The 21,835-nt window shown below is 44.9% G+C and overlaps 1 protein-coding gene and 1 pseudogene across 5 annotated transcripts in view; both read left to right on the top strand.

The window, feature by feature from the left end:
* The window catches only part of LOC124619339 (focal adhesion kinase 1), a 749,959-nt gene that overhangs the window by 594,401 nt on the left and 133,723 nt on the right, over positions 1–21,835 (top strand). For all 5 annotated transcript variants that reach the window (XM_047145654.1, XM_047145653.1, XM_047145656.1 and 2 more), the window contains one exon: positions 13,699–13,855. In XM_047145654.1, the coding sequence (XP_047001610.1) occupies positions 13,709–13,855 (147 nt within the window). In that variant the 5' untranslated portion in view covers positions 13,699–13,708. The remainder of the gene's footprint in view (positions 1–13,698; positions 13,856–21,835) is intronic.
* LOC124620462 lies at positions 17,263–17,380 on the top strand (annotated as a pseudogene).

Genomic DNA, 21,835 nt, shown 5'->3' with positions numbered 1-21,835 from the left:
AAAATCTAAAAACAATAAAGCACACTTTATGTTTGTTACAGAAGTTATTGCAATGATATCCCTGAATTCCGCTAGATTTTGAAAAATGGTTCTGCCTTGCGCACAGTTCTGATGTTGACTAATAATTTTATCTGTAAGGCATGAAATTCTCTTGTTTATTATTCTAGCTATTAATTTATAATCAGAATTCAGCAGTGAAATTGGACGAAAATTATTTAAATCTTTGTTTCCATTATTTTTTGGCACCAGAACAATTTTACTCTCCTTAAACTCAGCCGGAATCATTTTACCCTGAATAACCTCATTTACAATGTCCGTAATTTTCGCACCTACTATTGGCCAGTAACGGATGTAAAACTCTGCTGGCAGACCATCCGGTCCTGGGGATTTTTTTGGTGGCGAGGCGCACAGAGTCTCATACACGTCTTCTTCACTGACAACCTCGAGAAAATTTTCGTTGTCATCTTCTGTCAGCTGTGGGGCTAGGATGTCAAGGAATTCTTCCAAGGAAGCATCACTACTTTGATGTACAGAATATAGCTCGCAATGATAGCGATAAATCTCGTCCATGATATCCTGCTGGGTTCTGAGAATCGTGCCGTGTTTTGTTCGAATTTCTTCAATAAAAGTCCTTCTCCCGTTTTTCGTATGGTTCACTAAATGATATAGGGAAGTAGTTTCATCTGCTGACACCGAATTTGCCTTCGATTTTATTTTCAACCCTTCCATTTGACTTCTCTTGATATTAAGTAACTTGGCTTTGACTTTTTTTATGTCTGCTATCCGAAGTGAGGAACCTGCTGAGACTTGATCATATAAATCTCTCAAAACGGAATAGTAATACTCTATAGTGCATTTCATTTCCCTTGCGCTCTGGGCACTGTATTGAATAAGAACTTTCCTCAACTTTGGCTTTGCCATTTTAACCCACCAGTCAATAGCAGTGGCATATCTACTACGGGCTCGCAGGCATATTGCCCATGTTTCTTTAATCAGATCTTCTAAATCATGATTAACTAACAAGGAAGTGTTCAAATTCCACTGATTCTTGAATCGGCGAACCGGCTGTCTTGTTAGATTTATGCAAGCTAAGACACTTGAATGATCTGAAAAGTACGTAGGAATGGTTTCTACTTTTGTCACGGAAGTTACAAGATTTTTAGAAATATATAGTCTATCAATCCTGCTACGTGATGTTGCCGTGACATAAGTGAACTCAACAGTGGAGGGGTATTTGATTTCCCATATATCCTTTAATTCTAAACCAGTAACTAATTGTTTTAGTTCACTTGAGAAATTAAAATTAGGTAACTGATCTTTTCGATTTAAAACACAATTAAAATCACCTCCAAGTAATAACTGTCTTAGTGATTTCCTTAACAAGTATATCAGGTCATCTTTGAAGAAACGTGCCCTGTCAGCTCGATGAGAACTTCCTGAAGGGGCGTACAAGTTGATGATAGTCACATCATAGATATTTAGTCCTATTCCCCTTCCGGATTCCAGTCGTTCCACCTCGCTTACTGTAATCCCTTCCCTTACCAAAATAGCTGTTCCAACACTTGTTTCGGGAGACACATTTATGTAACTGACAAAACCGGGAATTACCAAATCCGAAATTAGAACTTCTTGTAACAGGGCAATATCAGTCGCGGATTCGTACAAAAATTCCTTAAGGGCCGATAATTTCAAACCGGTCGTGATTTTATTTATGTTTATAGTGGTGACAGAATAAGATTGCGTCGTTGTGCTGTCACTATGTAGTTGTTTTGTTGAACTAATTTAGTTTACTGTGGTTCAGGGTTCAGTTAAGCTGTAACAGTTTTCTCGGAAGGCTGAACGTGGAATAACACTTCAGTCAGTTTATTAGTTACTGTCCCGTTTTTTTCTACTTCTGATGTTTTCTCTTGTGCCGCAAGCAGACTGATTTCCTGGTAAACTTTCTGATTTTTCCTCCAGTGATTCGTGTACGACCGTTTCGGACTGAACATTCTTTGGGCTTGGGTCGCCCCTACTGGATTTTCCCTTCCCTTGGTTACGAGCTACATTCTCATTTGGTTGCGTCGGTATTTTACTTCTCGGCTTATCTGGAGCAGCAGCAGACGCTTTAGCAATTTCGGTTGCCGGCGCCTGCCCTGAGGTGTTGACCGTGATTTCAGTTTGGCCACCACTTCCTCGTTCTTTATTAATTTCACTCACTTTCTGATCGAGGGAAACAAATGGAGACTGCAGTTTTGCATCCTCTCCCTGAATTTGTTTATTAACAGATAGATTCTGATCTTTGCAATCGGTTACTGCACCTGTTGTTTCTTGCAAATTAATGCTACTTACACCCCTTTCATTTTCTGGTACCGTATGTGTATTATCTTTCTGTTCATTAGTTTCCATTCGCATTTTGCCTTCAGGTTCCTCTGCCTTCTCATCGCACTGTTTTTGCTTGCGAAGTGAGGGAGTGGGACAAGACAGCTCGTCCTCTGAGCAACTATCAGTTATCTCCAGAGGTCGTTTTTTCGGTTGCATTTCAGTTTCACGAGTAGTGGCAACGGGGTTTCCTTTTGTTGTTAACGGGGGAAATTGACTGTTATCGTGAAGGGAGACATCAGCTTGTCCCGCTGCGTAAACATCCTCAACCAGTTGTTCCGGGCTATTCTTTGGTAACAGATCATTTAAGGTAAGCTTCTGACGCTGTATCAAATTACTTTTAAGCACAACAGTTCGCCGCGGACATTCCTGTCTGAAGTGGCCGGTTTCGTTACATATATGACATGTAGCTTCCTGACCTGTATAAACAATTTGTGCCTTATACCCACAAACAGTTATGTGAGACGGAATATTCGTCTTAACGTCCATCTCTACACAGCGGACCCCGTTAAAACACTGCAGTTTAAAGCGAGGCGACCATCTTTCATTTGCAATTGATTTAACGTCTCCGTAGTTTAAAAGAGCTTCCTTAATCTTATCATTTTCAATTTCAATGGGGAGATTCAAGACACGAACGGTTTGGTAATGAATGTCCGCTCTATAGATGGAAACTTTACTTTTATAACCATTTCTATGCACAAAATCTACTTCATAGCCCCACTTTCGTAACACTTTATCAACAGTCGAAGCACTGATTAACTTGACAAAAACACAGTATTTTTCCTGATCCAGTTGCCAGGTATGAACGGTTTCAGAATTTAGACCAATTACCTGTGTAATCCAGTCATCAATTTCCAGGGATGTCGGCTGAACAGGACGGGATTCTTTGTCAAAAGCAAATACCAGAGTATTCTTCCTGAGGTTTGTAGCCATGGTTAATCCAGCGAAGCAATTTCGGTTAAACAACCGAAATTCCAAGTAGCAGCAGCAAGACCAGAAAGAGCGATCAGATCACAAGGAACAGGAACGAACACGGAGATTAACGGACGGACGGCACTCGGCGAAGCACAAGTACAGCGATGTGACCAACTGAGCTACCGAAGCACGACTCACGCCCCGTCCTCTCAGCTTTAATTCCGCCAGTCGTCTCCTACCTTCCAAACTTCATTCTTTATAAGAGGTGTATTTTATTGTAAATATGCCGTTACGCATATACGTTTTATTCAGATATCACAGAATTTTTTGTACCTTTTTATAATTTAGTTTTGCCAAAAATATTACTATTTATTTCGTAGTGCACTCCGAGAAATGTCATCTGTATAAGTAAGTGATGTAATCGTATTTGGTCAAGTGGGCTTTCCCTGAAACGAATAAAAATAAAAAGATTAGCTAACGTTCGTGTTTCATCAGACAAGGTTTACAGGTAGAAAAAGAGAACATTTACGGACTCTTAAAAAATTTACGCATTCTGTCCGCTTTTACCCTTGAGGATGCTGTGTAAGAAGAACTTGGACATGAAGGTTAAAGTTAGAATACCGCGAGCGCAGTGATTCTCTTACTGAAGAACTTGAAAACTGTTGACCTTACTGTCCGCCAAGGATAGCAGCCAGTTGAATAATAATGACTGCTGGTGAACCCTAGAAGCAGGCAGACTCGAAGCTGGCCGTCTTTTCTTTTGGGTGAAATTCGCAAACAGTCGCCGCCGTTGGACATTCGCCCTTGGACGGGCAGACACCGAGGCTTCCGGTCTGTATTACGAGGCTCTAAAAGCAATTAGTAGGCCAGCGCGAAGCAAAACACAGCAGAACAGGAGACACTGTGCGTCGGCCTCCAAAGTGTCCACGCGCGTGACAGCGGATGCCGGCAGCTGGCGAGAACTGTGCAAGGGAGGGCCCCAGTCCCCCTGCACGACTCCTAGATGGTCGCTGGTAGCCCAGCCCGTGAGTCAAAATACAGGCCGCCTGCTCTCCCAGCTGTTGCACAGTTCCACTTGGCGTTTGTGGCCTTGCCTTAGGTGTCGTGTCCTTACGTCACAAAATCCTTCATTTTCGAGTTGTTGTTGCAAGTTTACAATTTAGGTGATTGGAGCTCAGAAACACACAAATACATAATAAATGGCCGAAACGCCCTCCTCTTGTTACTGAACACGCATGCTCTCATCGGATCACGGACTGTTCGGCCCTTTCAAATACTCCCTGACGATTTATAATGGTTTTTCAGCCTTTCACGACACGCCGATGAAGAGTTTCTGCATCCAGGCTGTCTGCTACATAGACCAATTGTTTAAAATGCCTCAAGAGACAGTAATCGAAAGGATTGTGGTCGGAGAAAGATGCAGGCCATGGAACTGATCCTTCTCTACCTATCCATATGTCATGGTAGTTACCAGCCATTACATCTGGAACACAGACTGCAATGTGCTCCAGCCCCATCATGCATAATCCACACGTATGCAGGAGTACTTCTAAAGCATCTCGGAGGGTGTTGCGAATAAAGTCCCTTGAGACAGCATATTTAAGACGTTCTGGGAGAACATACGGCCTACCAGACACTAACCTTACAATGCCAGCCCACACACTATTCTTAAAGTGATCTATGTCTTCATCTACATCTACAAGACTACTCGGCGAATCACACTTAAGCGCCTGGCGAAGGGTCCATCGTACCACCTTCACAGTAATTCCCTGTTATTCCACTCTCGAAAGCGCGCGGAAACAACGAACAGCTATGTCTTTCCGTACGAACCCTGATTTCCCTAATTTTATCATGATGTTCGTTTCTCCCTTTGTAGGTCGGCGTCAACAAAATATTTTCGTATTCGGAGGAGAAAGTTGGTGAATGATATTTTGTGAGACGATTCCGCCGCAACAGGAAACGCCTTTGTTTTAAAGATGTTCACTCAAAATCCTGTACCATATCCGTAACAATCTATCTTCTATTTCTCGATAATCCAAACCGTGATGCAGTTCTTTGAACTTTCTCGATGTAGTCTGTTAACCCTATCTGGTAAGGATCCCACACTGCGCAACAGTACCCCAAAAGAGGACGGACAAGCGTTGTGTAGGCAGTCTCTTTAGTAGTCTGTTGCAGCTTCTAAGAGTTCTGCCAATAAAACGCAGTCTTTGGTTTGCTTCCTCACAACATTTTCTATGGTATTTCTTTTCAGATTAAATTATTAGTAATATAGTTCCCAGGTGTTTCGTTGAATTTATGGTCTTTGATTGATTTGGAGTTTAACGGATTCCTGTGTGGATGACCTCACACTTTTCATCATTTAGGGTGAATTGCCAATTTTCGCACCATACAGACATCTTATATAAATCGTTTTGCAGTTTGTTTTGATCTTCCAATGACTTTACTAGACGATAGGCGACAGAATCATCTGATGCTGACGTCTAGCCTATACTGTAGCATGAGCGTTTCAATCGGCCCTTACAAGTTGTATTTGTAAATCCATTATTCCATCTCTTTCAAGCTTTACCTCATACTAAACAAAACTGAAGAGAAACAGCGGATTGCCAGTTTACGCGACAGGCCATCGGCAAAAGTTCTCCCGTGACGGGTGATCAGTAGGCTAAGCCCCTGCAATATGATAAAGATACACGAGTTGCTTGTGAAGTGTGCTCCATGCTGAATTTGGCGACATGTCTTGCGCTGATACTTGGTTCCTCTTCGATAACCCGTAGAATGTGCCCTTCCAGGTCAGGTATACAAACAACACGTGGTCCTCCTCAGCCAGTAGTCCGTGGTGCTGCGGATCCTGTCTCGGCACCGTAACGATACACAGCACCAAAGGCTGCATGAGTCTGCTGTCTCAGGTCAGGAAACGCCGTGTCATAAAACCGCTCAACCGCGCGGCCGTAGATAAAAATCGTGTCTACCCGCTCACGAAATGTTTATCCTGCCATGTTTGAACGGAGCACTTTCAGTTAACTCACTATCTGTAGTACAGCTACACAGTGGACAAGCTGAAGACTGACGAATGACAGATGTAAACATGTCTGTCTGGCAACACAACGCCACCAAGGATACAAGGAGTCAAACGGGTGCGTAGATAAGTGAAGTTCAAATGGCTCTGAGCACTATGGGACTCAACTGCTGAGGTCATTAGTCCCCTAGAACTTAGAACTAGTTAAACCTAACTAACCTAAGGACATCACAAACATCCATGCCCGAGGCAGGATTCGAACCTGCGACCGTAGCGGTCTTGCGGTTCCAGACTGCAGCGCCTTTAACCGCACGGCCACTTCGGCCGGTATAAGTGAAGTTGTTGAGGTGTATCTGGAAAGCCGTTGAACGCCAACTTTCATTAACAACTTGAATACGAGGCATTTTCGAGCATATGTTTATATCAACTTTTTTGTTGTTTTGGTGTGAAGAAACCTGTTCTCCAAGTTTGTAAAAGTATTTTTGCGACATCCTATACATGTGAGAAAAAAGAAACTCCTACAGCTGTCCTTAAGATTTTATTTATTTTGTTGCAACCAGTTTCGTCGCTGACCATCAACTGAACTTGATGGTTAGAGAGTGCTGATCCTCTGTGTAGACAATGTCTGCAGAGTGGGGAAAATTAGTTCATATGGCTCTGAGCACTATGGGACTTAACATCTGAAGTCATCAGTCGCCTAGAACTTAGAACTACATAAACCTAACTAACCTAAGGACATGACACACATCCATGCCCGAGGCAGGATTCGAACCTGCGACCGTAGCGGTCGCGCAGTTCTAGACTGAAGCGCCTAGAACCGCTCGGCCCCACCGGCCGGCTGGGAAAATTAGTCTATGGTAATATTAACTGATTAATTTAGATAGATGACTTGTTAATTAATTGACCGGTGAGTTCTATTTGCTATCAGTTTAATCGAAATTTCATTGGAGTTCGAATCTGTGATCAGAATTAAACGATTAAGTTGGGGACTGGTCTGGACAGACGGCGTGCCTTTGGCACGTGCGTTATGTTCTTGACAAAGTCATTGCGTTACAAGTCAAGCGCTGCCTGCTCTAGTCACTCGCTGCTCCGCCCGCCAGTACCTCGACTTGTCTCTTGGCGTTTAGGTCCCCAATTCATACAACCGTACACATCGATATAAGTCTTGCTAATTAATTCCTAAGTGCTCAAAATCAAGTTAACAGTATTGCTGATTTGTTCATGACATCTATTGGGGCATAATAAGTGGCTAGGAAAAGTTCAAAGTTGTGCGTAACCAAAAAAGTGTGTTGTGTGATTGTACGATATAATTAAAAAATCACGAAAATAATACTGTATTATATATATATATATATATATATATATATATATATATATATATATATATATATATATATAACGTAATTTTTTCTGTTTTCCGTCGTTCCTTAGTTGCTTCAAAATTCGTGGAGGTATGTTCCGTCTGTGCATCAAAATTAAAGACAGTTTGTTATTGTCATACGCGTTTTGCTTCTTTTATTTGTGAATCATCTTCAGGGGCGATTTCCAGTGCTGTTAGCCCATGTGTGTTGTTCTGGAGTCGTTTTCATTAGCCACATACTCCAGCTGGCCGATTTCCGATGTTCCGACGTTCTTTCATCTACATTGTTACAACACATCACTTGCACTTTTCATTTTGTGATCAACGTCACATGTCGATCACAAAATGAAGAGTGCAAGTGATGTAAGTGACTTGTTGTAACAGATGTAGGTGAAAGAACGTCGGAAATCGGCCAGCTGCAGCATGGGAACTAATGAACACATCATCAGGACCACACACGTGGGCTAACAGCACGGGAAATCGTCACTGAATATACTTCACAAATAAAAGAAGCGAAACGCGAATGGCAGTAAACAAACTGCCTTTAATTTAGTTGCGCAGACGGGACATACTTCCTCGAATATATATGAACAATCTTTACAGGCAATGTGAGCCAATTAAAGCTGACTTATAAATTACAAAAAGTTTGGCTCGTTGCATAGGGGACCACGTGTCACCCTTAAAATGCAACGTCTGGGTTCAGTCCTCGGTTCTCGAATCTTTTTGTGACGTTTCGCGTTTTTCACCTCTTGAAATAAATTCAATGTGTGAAAAATGCCAATGTGTACCGTGATTAAACTCCTTGTAATTGATTAGATGATGCAGTTCAACGAGCTGTGAAAGCCAACAGATATCTCTCCCATAGCACTTTCCGTGGTTCAGGCCAGGAAGATTTTATTTAACTGTAGAATCTCGCCGTTAGTATAATGTCTCGTTTAACTTCTCAATGTTAATATTAGTTTTGTTAATAAGTAAGTCATTTTATATATTTTTTCCTGCCCAGATAGTTCCATATGTATTACACGGTCTCGAGTCCTTAGGGACAGACATTAAGGAGTTGTAGGGTTAAGCTTAGCATGGGACCTCGTGTCTGGAAACGTACCGTTTTCCCGCTGTATGGAAAATGTCACAACACATGTTTGAATCTCCCGAATTTTCAGCAGCACTGACTAGGGTAATACGTACGTCATTCACCGATCGCATGATGTCCCGACTTGAACCAACTAGACTACTACCTTCCACATGAAATCCTTGGTTTACTGGACTCGTATTCGGGAGGAAGACGGTTCAAGCCCGCGTCCGGCTATCCTGATTTAGGTTTTCCGTGAGTTCCCTAAATCGCGTTAGGCAAACGCTGGGATGGTTCCTTTGAAAGACCACGGCCGACTTCCTTCCCTAATCCGATGGCTCCAATGACCTCGTTGTTTGGTTCACTTCCCCCAAACCAATCAACCAACCAGCCAACCTTGATTCACAAGACCTCTGTGGCATCAGAGGAAGACTTGCCTGTTAAGGGCGCCGGCGGATGTCAGCGGACCAGGAAATGGTGATCTTGAGTACCGGAACAGGGTATCTGTGTTGACGTGGGTGATCGTCACATCGAGCCGCACTTACAAGTGGACCAAGACGACAAGCAGCAGGTGTCGGACAGTAACGTGTGTTGTGGTATTCTGCGCGTAGCGCGAAAACGCTACGTTTCCGGTAATGAGTTCGTCTGCTAAATCGTCTTGTCCCCACTAAAAGTCTTCAAAATCTGTTATGGAAATTTAACTACGCCTTACAGATATGGACAGATCTCAGTGCGCCTGGACGATGGATTGCCATCTACTGCTTTCGTATCCGAAGCAGAATTGGATCCCGAACTGCTCGTTTCCACATTAACGAAGGACAAACCTACTATCTGCTGTGTGAAACATGCATCATTAAAATCAATGTGCAGTATGACGGTCGTAAATTACTCTCCGCAAGTGTTACTTTTTGCGCCAAGGTTCCGGTTGGTTGCGGACGTCAAATCAATGCCTTATTTTCCTAAGATTCTGTCTATATTTTGTTGCATTCAGCTGTCATCGACCACCTGTATCTGTGCGCACACTTGTTTGGTGTCACTTTCAGAAGTCTTCCATCGGCAGCATCCTCGATGGGTAACTGTGGCTGTTAGCTGGTCCTATCTGCACAGTTCCGAACCGCCTGGCTAGGGCAGTGAACGAAACACTGCGCATCCTGCCAACCTGGTTTATGTTTTCCTGGGCTGCCCAGAAAATATACGAGAAAGGTCCTCAACGATTGTACGGACCACGCCACGACCAGTTCGTTACATCAGCATCCAAGTGATGTAATGCTCCTTATCTGATCATCTCGCACTTTACGGGACCTTGAAACTTTAACCAACCAGCCAGTGTCATTTGTTCCCTTCTCTTCTAGCAACTACTGCCAATTAAAGAATTCTAGCTTGCAAGGTTTCCACGACTTTTGTTCAGAAGGCTCGTCGCTGACGTAATTTTTGAACACGGGACGGTTTTGAGATTCGTTTGCTACTGTGCGTAATCTCTAAAGTTGGACGTGACGTCGGTATCAAGGCGAGGCCACATCAACAGACCGCTGGACGCGTCAAGTCAAGCACCTCACTGGCCGCTTATAACGGTACACGCGTTGTGTTGACAACCGCAGACAACTGCTACGAGATTCCACACGAGGCTACGCGCCGAGTTTACGGCTGATTCTAGTTCACGCGTTACTGCTGTGTCGTGTTGGGTAGTGTCAACTGTTGCGTTACGCGGGTTTGGAAATTTGTAGTAAGGTCTTATGGGACCAAACTGCGGAGGTCATCGATGCCTAAGCTTACGCACTACTTAATCTAACTTAAACTAACTTACACTAAGGACGACACACACACACCCATGCCTGAGGAAGGACGCGAACTTCCAAAGGGGGGAGTCGCGCTGGCCGTGACAAGACGCTTACGACCGCGCAGCTACCCCGCGCGGCAGTGGAATGTGCTTTTCTGGCTGAATGTGGCTACTGTCGTAACAACACGACCCAACTGTGGGCGGGAGGAGGATTGGGCAGGAGGAGGAGGTTGTGTGTAGCGTATGTCTGTAAATTCCGGTATACACATGGCGTGACGGCGTGTCTTTAGTCTGGATACTGTACAACTGAGCAGAAGGCAGTTCTGCTTCTGCCGACCACGTAGCGGAAATGGAAACTAAGAATCTCTCCTGGGGAAGGGGTGGGGGAAGTGACTGCCGGAGTGATTTATTTAACAAGAGCACGGCACGCAAAGCAACCGCTCTGCCTCCTGATGACCTTGACGCAAACTCCAGCCCCCTTCTTTTTGACACCGAACGTGGAAGGAGAGCATGCTTCTACAAATACGGTTTCACTCATCAGTAGCAGTTTCCGTAAATAATTTCAGGCAACTGGCAGAATAGACTATTCCTGAAAGACAAAGTCGCCAGTGATCATTTAAGGATGAGTTCGGTGCTCTCGTGGAGGGTGGTGGTGGGGATGTACTTGGTTTTACGTTATTTACAATCAGTATCGACAACATCACAGTTTAAACTGCCAACGGCTTTTGCACGTTGACGTTTGTACCACCGGTTTATGGCCGATTACCGAAGCTAAGCAACGTTGGGTCCTGGCTAGTCCTGGGATGGCTGACCATTACCGAGCTAGGTGGCGCAGTGGCTAGCACACTGGACTCGCATTCGGGAGGACGACGGTTCAATCCCGCGTCCGACCATCCTGATTTAGGTTTTCCGTGATTTCCGTATATCGCTCCAGTAAAATGCCGGGATGATTCCTTTGAAAGGGCACGGCCGACTTCCTTCTCCGTCCTTTCCTAATCCGATGAGACCGATGACCTCGTTGTCTGGTCTTCTCCCCCAGACAACAACCCGCTGACCATACGGGCTTACAGGACACGCAAGTCGCCAAAGCGGCGTCATATTGAAATGTTCAAAAATGTCCAAATGTGTGTGAAATCTTATGGGACTTAACTGCTAAGGTCATCAGTCCCTAAGCTTACACACTACTTAACCTAAATTATCCTAAGGACACACACACACACCGATGCCCGAGGGAGGACTCGAACCTCCACCGGGACCAGCCGCACAGTCCATGACAGCAGCGCCCCAGACCGCTCGGCTAATCCCGCGCGGCTCCTATTGAAAGAATTGCAACAGGAAACCTGTTCTCAAAGTTTGTAACTTAACTGCTAAGGTCGTCAGTCCCTAAGCTTACACACTACTTATCCTAAATTATCCTAAGGACAAACACACACACCCATGCCCGAGGGAGGACTCGAACCTCCACCGGGACCAGCCGCACAGTCCATGACTGCAGCGCCCCAGACCGCTCGGCTAATCCCGCGCGGCTCCTATTGAAAGTATTGCAACAGGCCGTGGTGTCAGACTACATTTATTTATTTTACAACTTCATATCACAACCACCATTATTACTCGTGAACTAATGGCTACTTTCTTCTGCAATTAGGTACAGTGTATTACACAGGTATTTATAGCATTACAATGTTGCTGTTATGCATACATGCTCAAGAGAAACTGGTTTTCCGTACATTTTACGAAAGCCATCCAAACGAATATGTTGCCTGGACAGGAGTCAAATGTGGCTCTTCATGCAACTGTCTTTCGTAGCTCACTTACTTTTGATCTTTTTCCTTGGACACACACATCGCATACGTTTTGCGCGACGTGTGTGTGTGTGTGTGTGTGTGTGTGTGTGTGTGAGAGAGAGAGAGAGAGAGAGAGAGAGAGAGAGAGAGAGAGAGAGAGAGAATATCTGTAAATGCCAAGTTGCGACGTGGTTCGAAATCTTCGTCAAATTCCGTTCGTTTTATGTGTAGCTGGGCAACTCAGTTCATGCTACCTCCAGTGCATTTGTGTCTGTTGAAGCATCGCGGAGTTCAAACCAATTGTTTAGCCATTTCACCTTGTTGTACACAGCTGGCAATCTCCTACACGTACACAACATACATCTCAAGTCTGTAGGTTGATACATACGCATGGGAAAGTCTTTCACTATGTCGGTACGTGCTGTATGACCATGCTGCCACAACTACTCACCCATGGTCCTGATGTTTGCGATACTGACGTTTACTATCAAAAACAACAAAACCTGGTTTCGTGTTAACCATATTTTTCTTCCTTTCATTTTTTCCAAAAATGTTTTGTCTGAAATTCTGTTTATTATTTTTTACCAAGTCTGCAACCATCGCAATAGTCGAGATCGCTAACCTCTTGCTAGTAATGTGGCGGTCTGCCTGTTCGTACCCTATTGGAATCGCTTAGGATGAGGAGGAGACGTGCAGTTGCCGTCCCTATGCGATGGGTGGCGCGTGCCGTAATATAGTACAGCACAGTCCAGCGGCGGTGGGAAGCCGGCGCGGTACCTCGTCTTCCGGGGGCAGGTGTGGTGTTGTGGTGCCTTTGTCCACCTGCCCAACACACGGCCTAGCTGCGTGGTGTCGGCGCGAGGTTATACGGGCTCATGGGCTCCCGCCGGTGCACCTAACGCGCAAGATATTTTCTTTCTGATCCGTAATTAGCGTCTCTACATCTCGATTACATTGAAACTTGTCATTCACCGTTAGTGTTAACAGCAAGCTGGGGCCTCTTCGGAGTGCTGCTGATTAGCAGCAAGTTTGACTAACTTTCTGTTGTATTTGACTAACTTTCTGTTGTGTGTAATTTGCGGAATTTGCGTGTATCTCTTCCTTTAGGAATCGAATTATGCCTGAACACCCAGAAACATTGCTGGAGGAAACCTGCCAAGCAGAACGGCGTTGGTCTGTCTTAAGAATGTCTCGTAGAGGTTGGACCAGCAATACTTGCCGCCAGCTCTACCAGTCCATTTAGTTTGATGACCTCTAGGCGGTCTCTTGTATTTAACCTTGCTTTGTGAGGGTATTCCAAAGAATGTACATGATTACCTCTCGGTTTGTCTTTCCGTGGCCTAGTTAAGAGTGCTTGTTCGTATCCTGCCCCAGCGCACGCCTTTGCTGACGCGTTGCGTTTTGGCTGTGTGCCCGCAGGCATGAGGGCATGAACCCGGCGGGCGGCGACTCCCGGTGCGCCTCCCCCAGCGACGGCGGCCGCGGCGCGCAGGACAAGGACAAGGCCACGCTCAAGGTGCACCTGCCCAACGGCTGCTTCAACCTCGTCAAGTATGGCGACGCCATCGACGTCAAGGTAGGCCTGCGGCGCTCTCATCCTCAGCATCATCATCCTCCTCTCCAACATCGTTATCATCATCATCCTACCCTCTTCTCCGACATCGTTATCATCGTCATCATCATCTCTTCTCCGACATCATGACACTCCTCTCTGACATTACCAACCTCCTCGCTGACATCACCATCGTCACTCTCATCCACTCCCTCATGCTCTTTATCCCCCATACTCTTTACCATCATGATCATCATTGTCGTTCCTATTTTTTTTTCATCTTCGTCCATTGATCTTGCTCTTAATCCTCATTCTCATCTTGATCCTCCTCCTCTTCTTCCGTTATCCCCCCTCCCCAATATCTCTCTCTCTCTCTCTCTCTCTCTCTCTCTCTCACACACACACACACACACACACACACACACACACAGTTGATCCATTTATTTGGTTTAGAGTCTCTCGTAGCATTTCTCATCATTTATCCTGCCATTGCTCGCAGTTTTTGATTAATTTTCACATTACAAGTGCGTGTCTGACTTCCATAGCTCATAAATGTTAATATTTATTTATTCACCTTGGAAATATTATCGGCATAGTGACCGTCTATTATGACTAGCCAGATAATCTGAGTATAGCTCATTATGTTCATTTCATACGAAATCTGACGTCTAGTATGGAATCCAACACTTACGTATAGGTATGACATGAATAGCTACATCAGAAGTAATATAGACAAATTGTATTTTTTTATGAAAAGCAGAGTAGAAAATGAATTTCAGGCAGATATATTTATACGAGGCGCTGTGGTAGTTACGTGAGAAAAAAAATGAAAGAGTGTTAAAATGGAGGGGAAAAAATGACATGACTCTCCGATACAGTAAAAGACAGAGAAACATACACATTAGTTGTAAACCATCTGTTTTGACCGTATCCGAAACTTAGTTATGAAATATTTATTTATAGTCCGATTAAAATTGCTTGATAAATTACGTTCGTCAGTTGCTGCTACAGTGTTGCCTCATAGGCTGCCGGCTACACCTCGGTTTAGGTGGCCACCGCGAGGTATGTTGGGAATGCGAGATGCTCTGTCGGCAGCTGATTTTAAGAGACCAGTGGCTGAGCTACGACTGACGAGGCGTTTTGTAGCTCTGAATTTAAACTCTTGTCCTAAGCTAACCACAACCGCGTGATGCGCAATGTGCTCGAGAAAACAGAGGTCAACAACTGTGACAGAGCTAAAATTACGATCGCCTTGTTCACGGCGATTAAAGTTAACCTCTGCGAGAAAACTCAACACAGAGAAATGCAGGTTGACTGTTAAAAAACGAAGACTGTAACTTTTCGTTATCTTTAGTTACCTGAAGCTATCCTCACGCTGGCTACATGAGCTGCCGCGTTGCCAACAGATCAGCAGTCGTCATTGACTCTTGGCCGCACATGACAGGCGGCAGAGGCAGCTTACAAACAAAAACCAATGGCAGGAAGAAAAATAAGTGCAAACAAAAAAAGTTAAAACGATGATGAAAACCACGTGGCAAAGCATTAGAAATAAAAAGAAATTACATTTAAACCAGTTAACTGAATAAAAATAATAAACACAGTTTTTTTTATTAGATTTAGAAAAGTAAAAACAAATACTGCTTTTGACTGGGTTAGAACTTACGACCTTCTTTCTACAATTTGGATTTATACGCTATCTATTGCGCTACGCCACAACTCTTCACGTAATGTCGTGCGAAGCTAATCTAATGTAAGCTGATCTCTGTGATTATAATAACTGTTTATGTGACGCTGAGTCACGTCTCGTCCGGAAGTATACAATAGTATTTAGTTAGTGCTGCTTATGAAACGTGTGTAATTCATTGGCATCGTTGTGTGTGTGTGTGTGTGTGTGTGTGTGTGTGTTGTTGTTGTTGTTGTTGTTGTGAACTGACCAACTGCTGTGGCAGTTTGGCAACGGCGAAGGATTTGGGCGTGACGTTGACCGCTCTGATTGGAGGGCAGGAAACCATCTCCAACGCTTCAAGTGTCGACTATCATTTAATTTTAATCGGATTATAGTTTACAAACAGCACAGAACATGATAGTTATCGGACAGAATTATTGTTACACATCCGCTGGAGCAGGCCTGCGTAAGCGTAGCTAGGTGAAATGCTTACGTAATTGCACTGTAGTCCGATCCTCGAACGATGGCGGCTCGCGCATGTCGCGGGGATTGCATTGTTGAAGATTCCATGCGACAGTTGCGGTATGTGCATGCGCGTGCTACCCGCTTGAAGAAAGTAAATATCCTGCAAATTATGTCTGCAGCTTATTTATACAGAATTTTCCACTAACCAGCACAATCAGCGATGACAAACCGCAACAAATGGAAACGAAATTCACTAAACAACTCGCTACCATCACGTTTAATTCTCGCATTACCTTAAGTCATTCACAACAGGTTGCTCAGAACACACCGGAGGCTTTGGCTGTCGGAGCATACGTGACGTAGGTGCGCAAAACAAAGCCTACATTCGACAGCCATCATTCGTGACTCCAAGCATAGTATTCTATGATGCAGCCAGCAAAGGTAAATCTGATGTTCAGTTGCTAAGAGTTCAATGCTTATCGGCGTTGAAAAAACGAGATACTACCTCTGTCTCAGAACTTATGCACATATATAGTACTTACCTAGATGGTGCTGTGGCTCTGACACTTCAGTCGTGATCAGAGTAACTGACTTCAAATCACTGTCAGATTGTGCTCGTTTAAGATTTGCTGAATAGCTTAAGTTAATACCGACACGATAACACTTACAAGGCTACGGTCGGTTCAGTAGCACCGACGCGTCCACTTCAAGGTGCCACTCTTAGTTTAATGGCCTGGATGCTGCTGTGACATCAGGCCCTGCTCCTCTTTTGCTCTTCTCGTGGCTACACACGGACGATGACACTATCAGGACAACGCCATAACAGTGCAGAATGTTTCTGTAATGGTGCTATACAGCAGGAGCAGGTATACTTCGAGATGGTTCTGCAGACATAAGACAATGAGGTTCCATCTCCATGCCTCACCGGACCAACCAACGTGTTCCTGTGGCAAGGGGGGGGAGAGAGAGAGAGAGAGAGAGAGAGAGAGAGAGAGAGAGAGAGAAACACGTTTCTATACTTTCTCCTTCGATCCATCTGCACAGTTCTCTGCTCAGGAATTGAACCAATTCACAGTGATGTTCTTGAATTCCTCGTGGGAAAATTTCGCAGCGGCAACGCTGGCTGATGGATCTCACACGGGCACAAGCACGAGCAGCGATGTGTGATCTTGCTTTATAGTGTAGGAGTTACTATACCGGATGATAGTATACGGCGCCGTCCAAATATGGCACGTACCTCTTCGGTGAGCGTTGCGCAGTACGTGTCAGATGTAATTGTTGTCTTGTGTTCCGTGAAATCGCCAACGGCCTTGCCGCAGTGGTAACACCGGTTCCCGTCAGATCACCGAAGTTAAGCGCTGTCGGGCTGGGCTAGAACTTGGATGGATGACCATCCGGTCTGCCGTGCGCTGTTGACAAGCGGGGTGACTCAGCCCTTGTGAGGCAAACTGAGGAGCTACTTGATTGAGATGTAGCGGCTCCGGTCTCGGAAACTGGTATACAGCCGGGAGAGCAATGTGCTGACCACACACTCCTCCATCTCCGCATCCAGTGACGCCTGTGGGCTGAGGATGACACGGCGGCCAGTCGGTACCTTTGGACCTTCATGGTCTGATGGTCTGTGCTGTAGGAGAGGAGAAGAGGAGGTTCCTTGAAATTAAGAAAAAAAGGACCAATTTCCATCCAGAAGAGGGTTGCCCTCATGCCTCGAGTAAGTCGGTTCCGAAGCTGCGTGGCGCCAGTTCATTAAAAGTTGTTTTGATTCTTCGTCGATGTAGGGTATTCACGTCTCATCATGCGTAGAAATGTGAAAACAAATCATCTCTGTCCATGATCTAAAAACTCACATTCGTTTGACATTATGTGGTGTTTACTGTAGGTTGGTAAGATTTTCGGCACCCAGCTTACAATATGCAAGCTTTACCGTCAAAATCGTGCAAATAGTCATGCTAAAATGAGGAAATTCATGAACCACAACAGACATCTTCAGCCTTCGACTTGCATACTTTATGGCGCAATGTCTTCGGTCTTCCGTACTGGCAGCCATTCGTCTCTTCACCGTCCACAGTTTCTACGTCCGCTTTTAAGTTGTCGGTACCACACAGCGTGTTGTTGCTTGCTTACTCCCACAATCAAACAACCACGGAATCAAAACAAAGACCTCTGTGGCTTCGTAAATTGGTACACGGCGCCGCATTTGTGCAACTTTATTCTGAGCAAATAACTTTCAAATATAAGCAAGCGGCCCTGTAAATTACCTTTGTGAGCTCCTCCAGGAACTTCCTACAATCGTTCTTTTAACAAGAGCCGGCCGCTGTGGCCGAGCTGTTCTAGGCGCTTCAGTCTGGAACCGCGCGACAGCTACGGTCGCAGGTTCGAATACTGCGTTGGGCATGGATGTGTGTGATGTCCTTAGGTTAGTTAGGTTTAAATAGTTCTAAGTTCTAGGCCACTGATGACCTCAGATATTAAGTCCCATAGTGCTCAGAGCCATTTGAACTTTAACAAGATCACGATCCATTTCTTCACAGCTCCTACAAAAGACAGGGTATTAGCCCTAATGACCTTGCCGTCGTAAAAACACTAAACGCAGGAGAATAATATTCATGGCTGCATCTACTAGTCTAGATTCATTTGTGTTCCTACAGTGACAGTAACACATTCTGCCTGTCCTGTGTACAGCATGCGCCAACCGCCCTAGTCCATCCCACACAGTGTCGCGAACGGGGAGGGCAGATGATACAAACCTCAAACCATCACCCCCTTCCCCCGTCCCCTCCAGCCGCAAGGAGGAGGAAAGAAGCAAAGAGAGAAATAAAATGCAATGGGTATTGTGCACCAAGGTAGTTTGTGGCGAAATGCCTAGTCAAAAACTGTTTCGCTGTTCATCGCTATTCTCTTTGGAACTGTAAATACTAGATGTCTCTGGAGTCTGACAAAGTCTAATAGCGTCGTGTCCTCAATTCGCAGTGCTTGTTCTCCTGTTACCAACCAGTCTCAAAAACTACTCAAATGTGAGTGCAGACAGTATGCGCACGACAGCTGAATAATATGCACAAATTCTATACAAACTGTGCTCACTTAAGTATAGTGTATTTTTGGTGATCAATAAACAAAGTTGTTCAGTAGTTTGTAGAATTACTTTGCACTCGTGCTTTCTGAACGAGTCCGTGACGAGACGCGCTGCCCATCTTTGGACCTTGTCTGCTGTATTTCCTTCATCGATGCTATCCCAAACTGAGAAGCAGCACTTAAGAACGAGTGGAGGACAGGGTTCTGCAGGCTGACTCCTCTGTGAGCGAACTGCACTACCTCAACGTTCTTCCAGTCAGTGTGTCTGGCATTTGTCTGTCGTAGCATTAGTTTTGTGTGGCCGCTCCGTACACATAGTCCTAGCTAGGTATTTAAAGGATGTGGCTGTTTGCAGTCAATGTTCGTCAGTCGTGCAGTCATACAACAGTAGCTTTCTACGCCTATTTATGATGATGTTACAGATTTTCAGGGATCGTGGAACAGAGTATATGTATCAATTTGAGGTAAGAGACCCTGGTCCGGAAACGACCGAGTCTATTCTGATAACTCTGACAGTGGAATACATGTACCGTTAGTATTCTTACAAAGATTGTAGAGTAGGTGAGGTTCCATCATGATGGAGCTCCACCTAACATTGGACTGAGCGTTCGTGAACACCTGAATGAGACGTTCTCTGACGAGTGGGTAGGCAAAAGTGATCCTGTTCCGTGACCAGCACGTTTACCCCCTTGATTTCTTTTTGTGGGCCATGTGAAAAGTCACATACACGAGACTCCTGTCGAGACAGAAGAGGATCTTCAGACAAGAATTATCGCTGCCTGCGCCACTGTTCAATGACAGCGGGGATATTAAAACAGGCGCGACGGAACTCTGTATGATCGTCCATCTTGCACTGACACTGGAGGACGCCATTTTAAACAACTGCTGTAAATGTAACAGCTTGTGGAACTCCTGAACGTAAATGAAAGTCGTCATTACTGTACTGTAGATTTAGGGATTTCGGTATCTCTGATACGAAGTTACGTATGGCGTTACTAGTCCATCAACAGGGGAAATGATCTGATGGTATTAGGGAGCATTCAGCGGCAGTTCTGCCCATCATGATCATGTTTCGGAAGTTGGGGGCCCTTAGTTTGAGAGCTGTGCGAGGCTAAGGCGGAACGTGAGTAGATTTTTGCTTGTACCTTTCGACTCATACGTTCCCGGACAAGGGTCCCTTATCTCACACTGATACATTTACCTTTGTCCATCATCCCTGAAAGTTTGCAACATCGTCACGGGATCATCCTGTATAAGTTGAGAGTCAGCTTTCCGTCCCTCCGACAAGCGTCGACCTCTGAGGGTCTGCCCGTGTTTCTCTAAAATATTCTAGCATTTCTAGTTACTTATATACTATAGCAAACGTTACATCACTTGGAAAGAAACAACTGCCTTCTATTCCTTACAACTAGTGGTGGGATTCGTATCAATGAACCAGTTACGGAAGACTTAAGGCACTCTCCGGGTTGTCTATTTGCGGCGTAGAAGGGAAATACCATTCTTCAATACAGGGTGACCTTGACTCCCACTGAGAGACGACCAGTAGGCGCTGCTGGCTACAACTGTACGCAGAACCACACAGATAGAGAAAATAGCGCACTGCTGACCATATCTTTAACACCTGGAATGCCCTCTTTTGGGTGAGCACACATTGGAAGCTGGATCGCACGACTGTCAGTCGCCCAAAGTCACATGGCATCCCGTGAAAACTCCTGACATGAACAGAACATTGGAAGCAGACATACCACAAGCAAAACAGTCGTACGACTACGTGCGTATACATGTGACCGGCGACCGGGTCCCATCCAGCTGGGATTTTGAAAGCGGAGTTTTAATTACACTATCCTTTTCATGACGAATCAGTAACAGGTGTATTTTGAAAGTGATCTCTATTACAGAGCATCATATTGCTTGGTGTGTGTTGTTATAAATTATTTGCAGCGTCTGGAACAGATCGGCAACACATATCATGTATCGTTACACTTGAACCTCTATTCATATTTTACATGTTACCTCTACGAAACTCCAAATTTTGGATTTAAGCTTGCATCACTGCTGCTGAGCTCAGAGTAGATGTTGAATTCTTGAAGTTCTCGAACTTTTCAGATGTGCTTCAGACTTCCATGACCTATTCTAAAAAACATATTTCTTGACTAGCTAAATAACTGGCGTTGCCCGGGTATTTATTTATACACTGAAGAGCCAAAGAAACTAGTACACTAGCCTAATATCGTGTAGGGCCCCCGCGGACACGCAAAAGCGCCGCAATACGACGTGGCATGGGCTCGACTATTGTCTTAAGTAGTGCTGGAGGCAACTGACACCATGAATCCTACAGGACTATCCATAAATCCGTAAGAGTACGAGGGGGTGGTCATTTCTTCTGAATAGCACGCTGCAAGGCATCCCTGATATGCTCAATAATGTTCATGTGTGGGGAGTTTGGTGGGCATCGGAAGTGTTTAAACTCAGAAGAGCGTTCTGGGAGCCACTCTGTGGCAATTGTGGACGTGTGGGGTGTCGCATTATCCTGCTGGAATTACCGAAATCCCTCGTAATGCACAATGGACATGAATGGATGCAGATGATCAGACAGTATGCTTACGTATGTGTCACCCGTTAGAGTAATATCTAGACGTAACTGGGGTCCCAATCACTCCAACTGCACACACCTCCACCAACTTGAAGAGTCCCCTGCTGGCATGCAGGGTCCATGGATTCACGAGGTTGTCTCCATTTCCGTACTCGTCCATCCGCTCCATACAATTTGAAACTGGACTCGTCCGACCAGGCAACATTTT

The sequence above is a fragment of the Schistocerca americana genome, chromosome 6 (genome assembly GCF_021461395.2).
Source record: "Schistocerca americana isolate TAMUIC-IGC-003095 chromosome 6, iqSchAmer2.1, whole genome shotgun sequence".
Taxonomy (NCBI): Eukaryota; Metazoa; Arthropoda; class Insecta; order Orthoptera; family Acrididae; genus Schistocerca; species Schistocerca americana.
The sequence above is the reverse complement of the archived record's forward strand: the minus strand, read 5'-3'. Positions and strand labels throughout refer to the sequence as shown.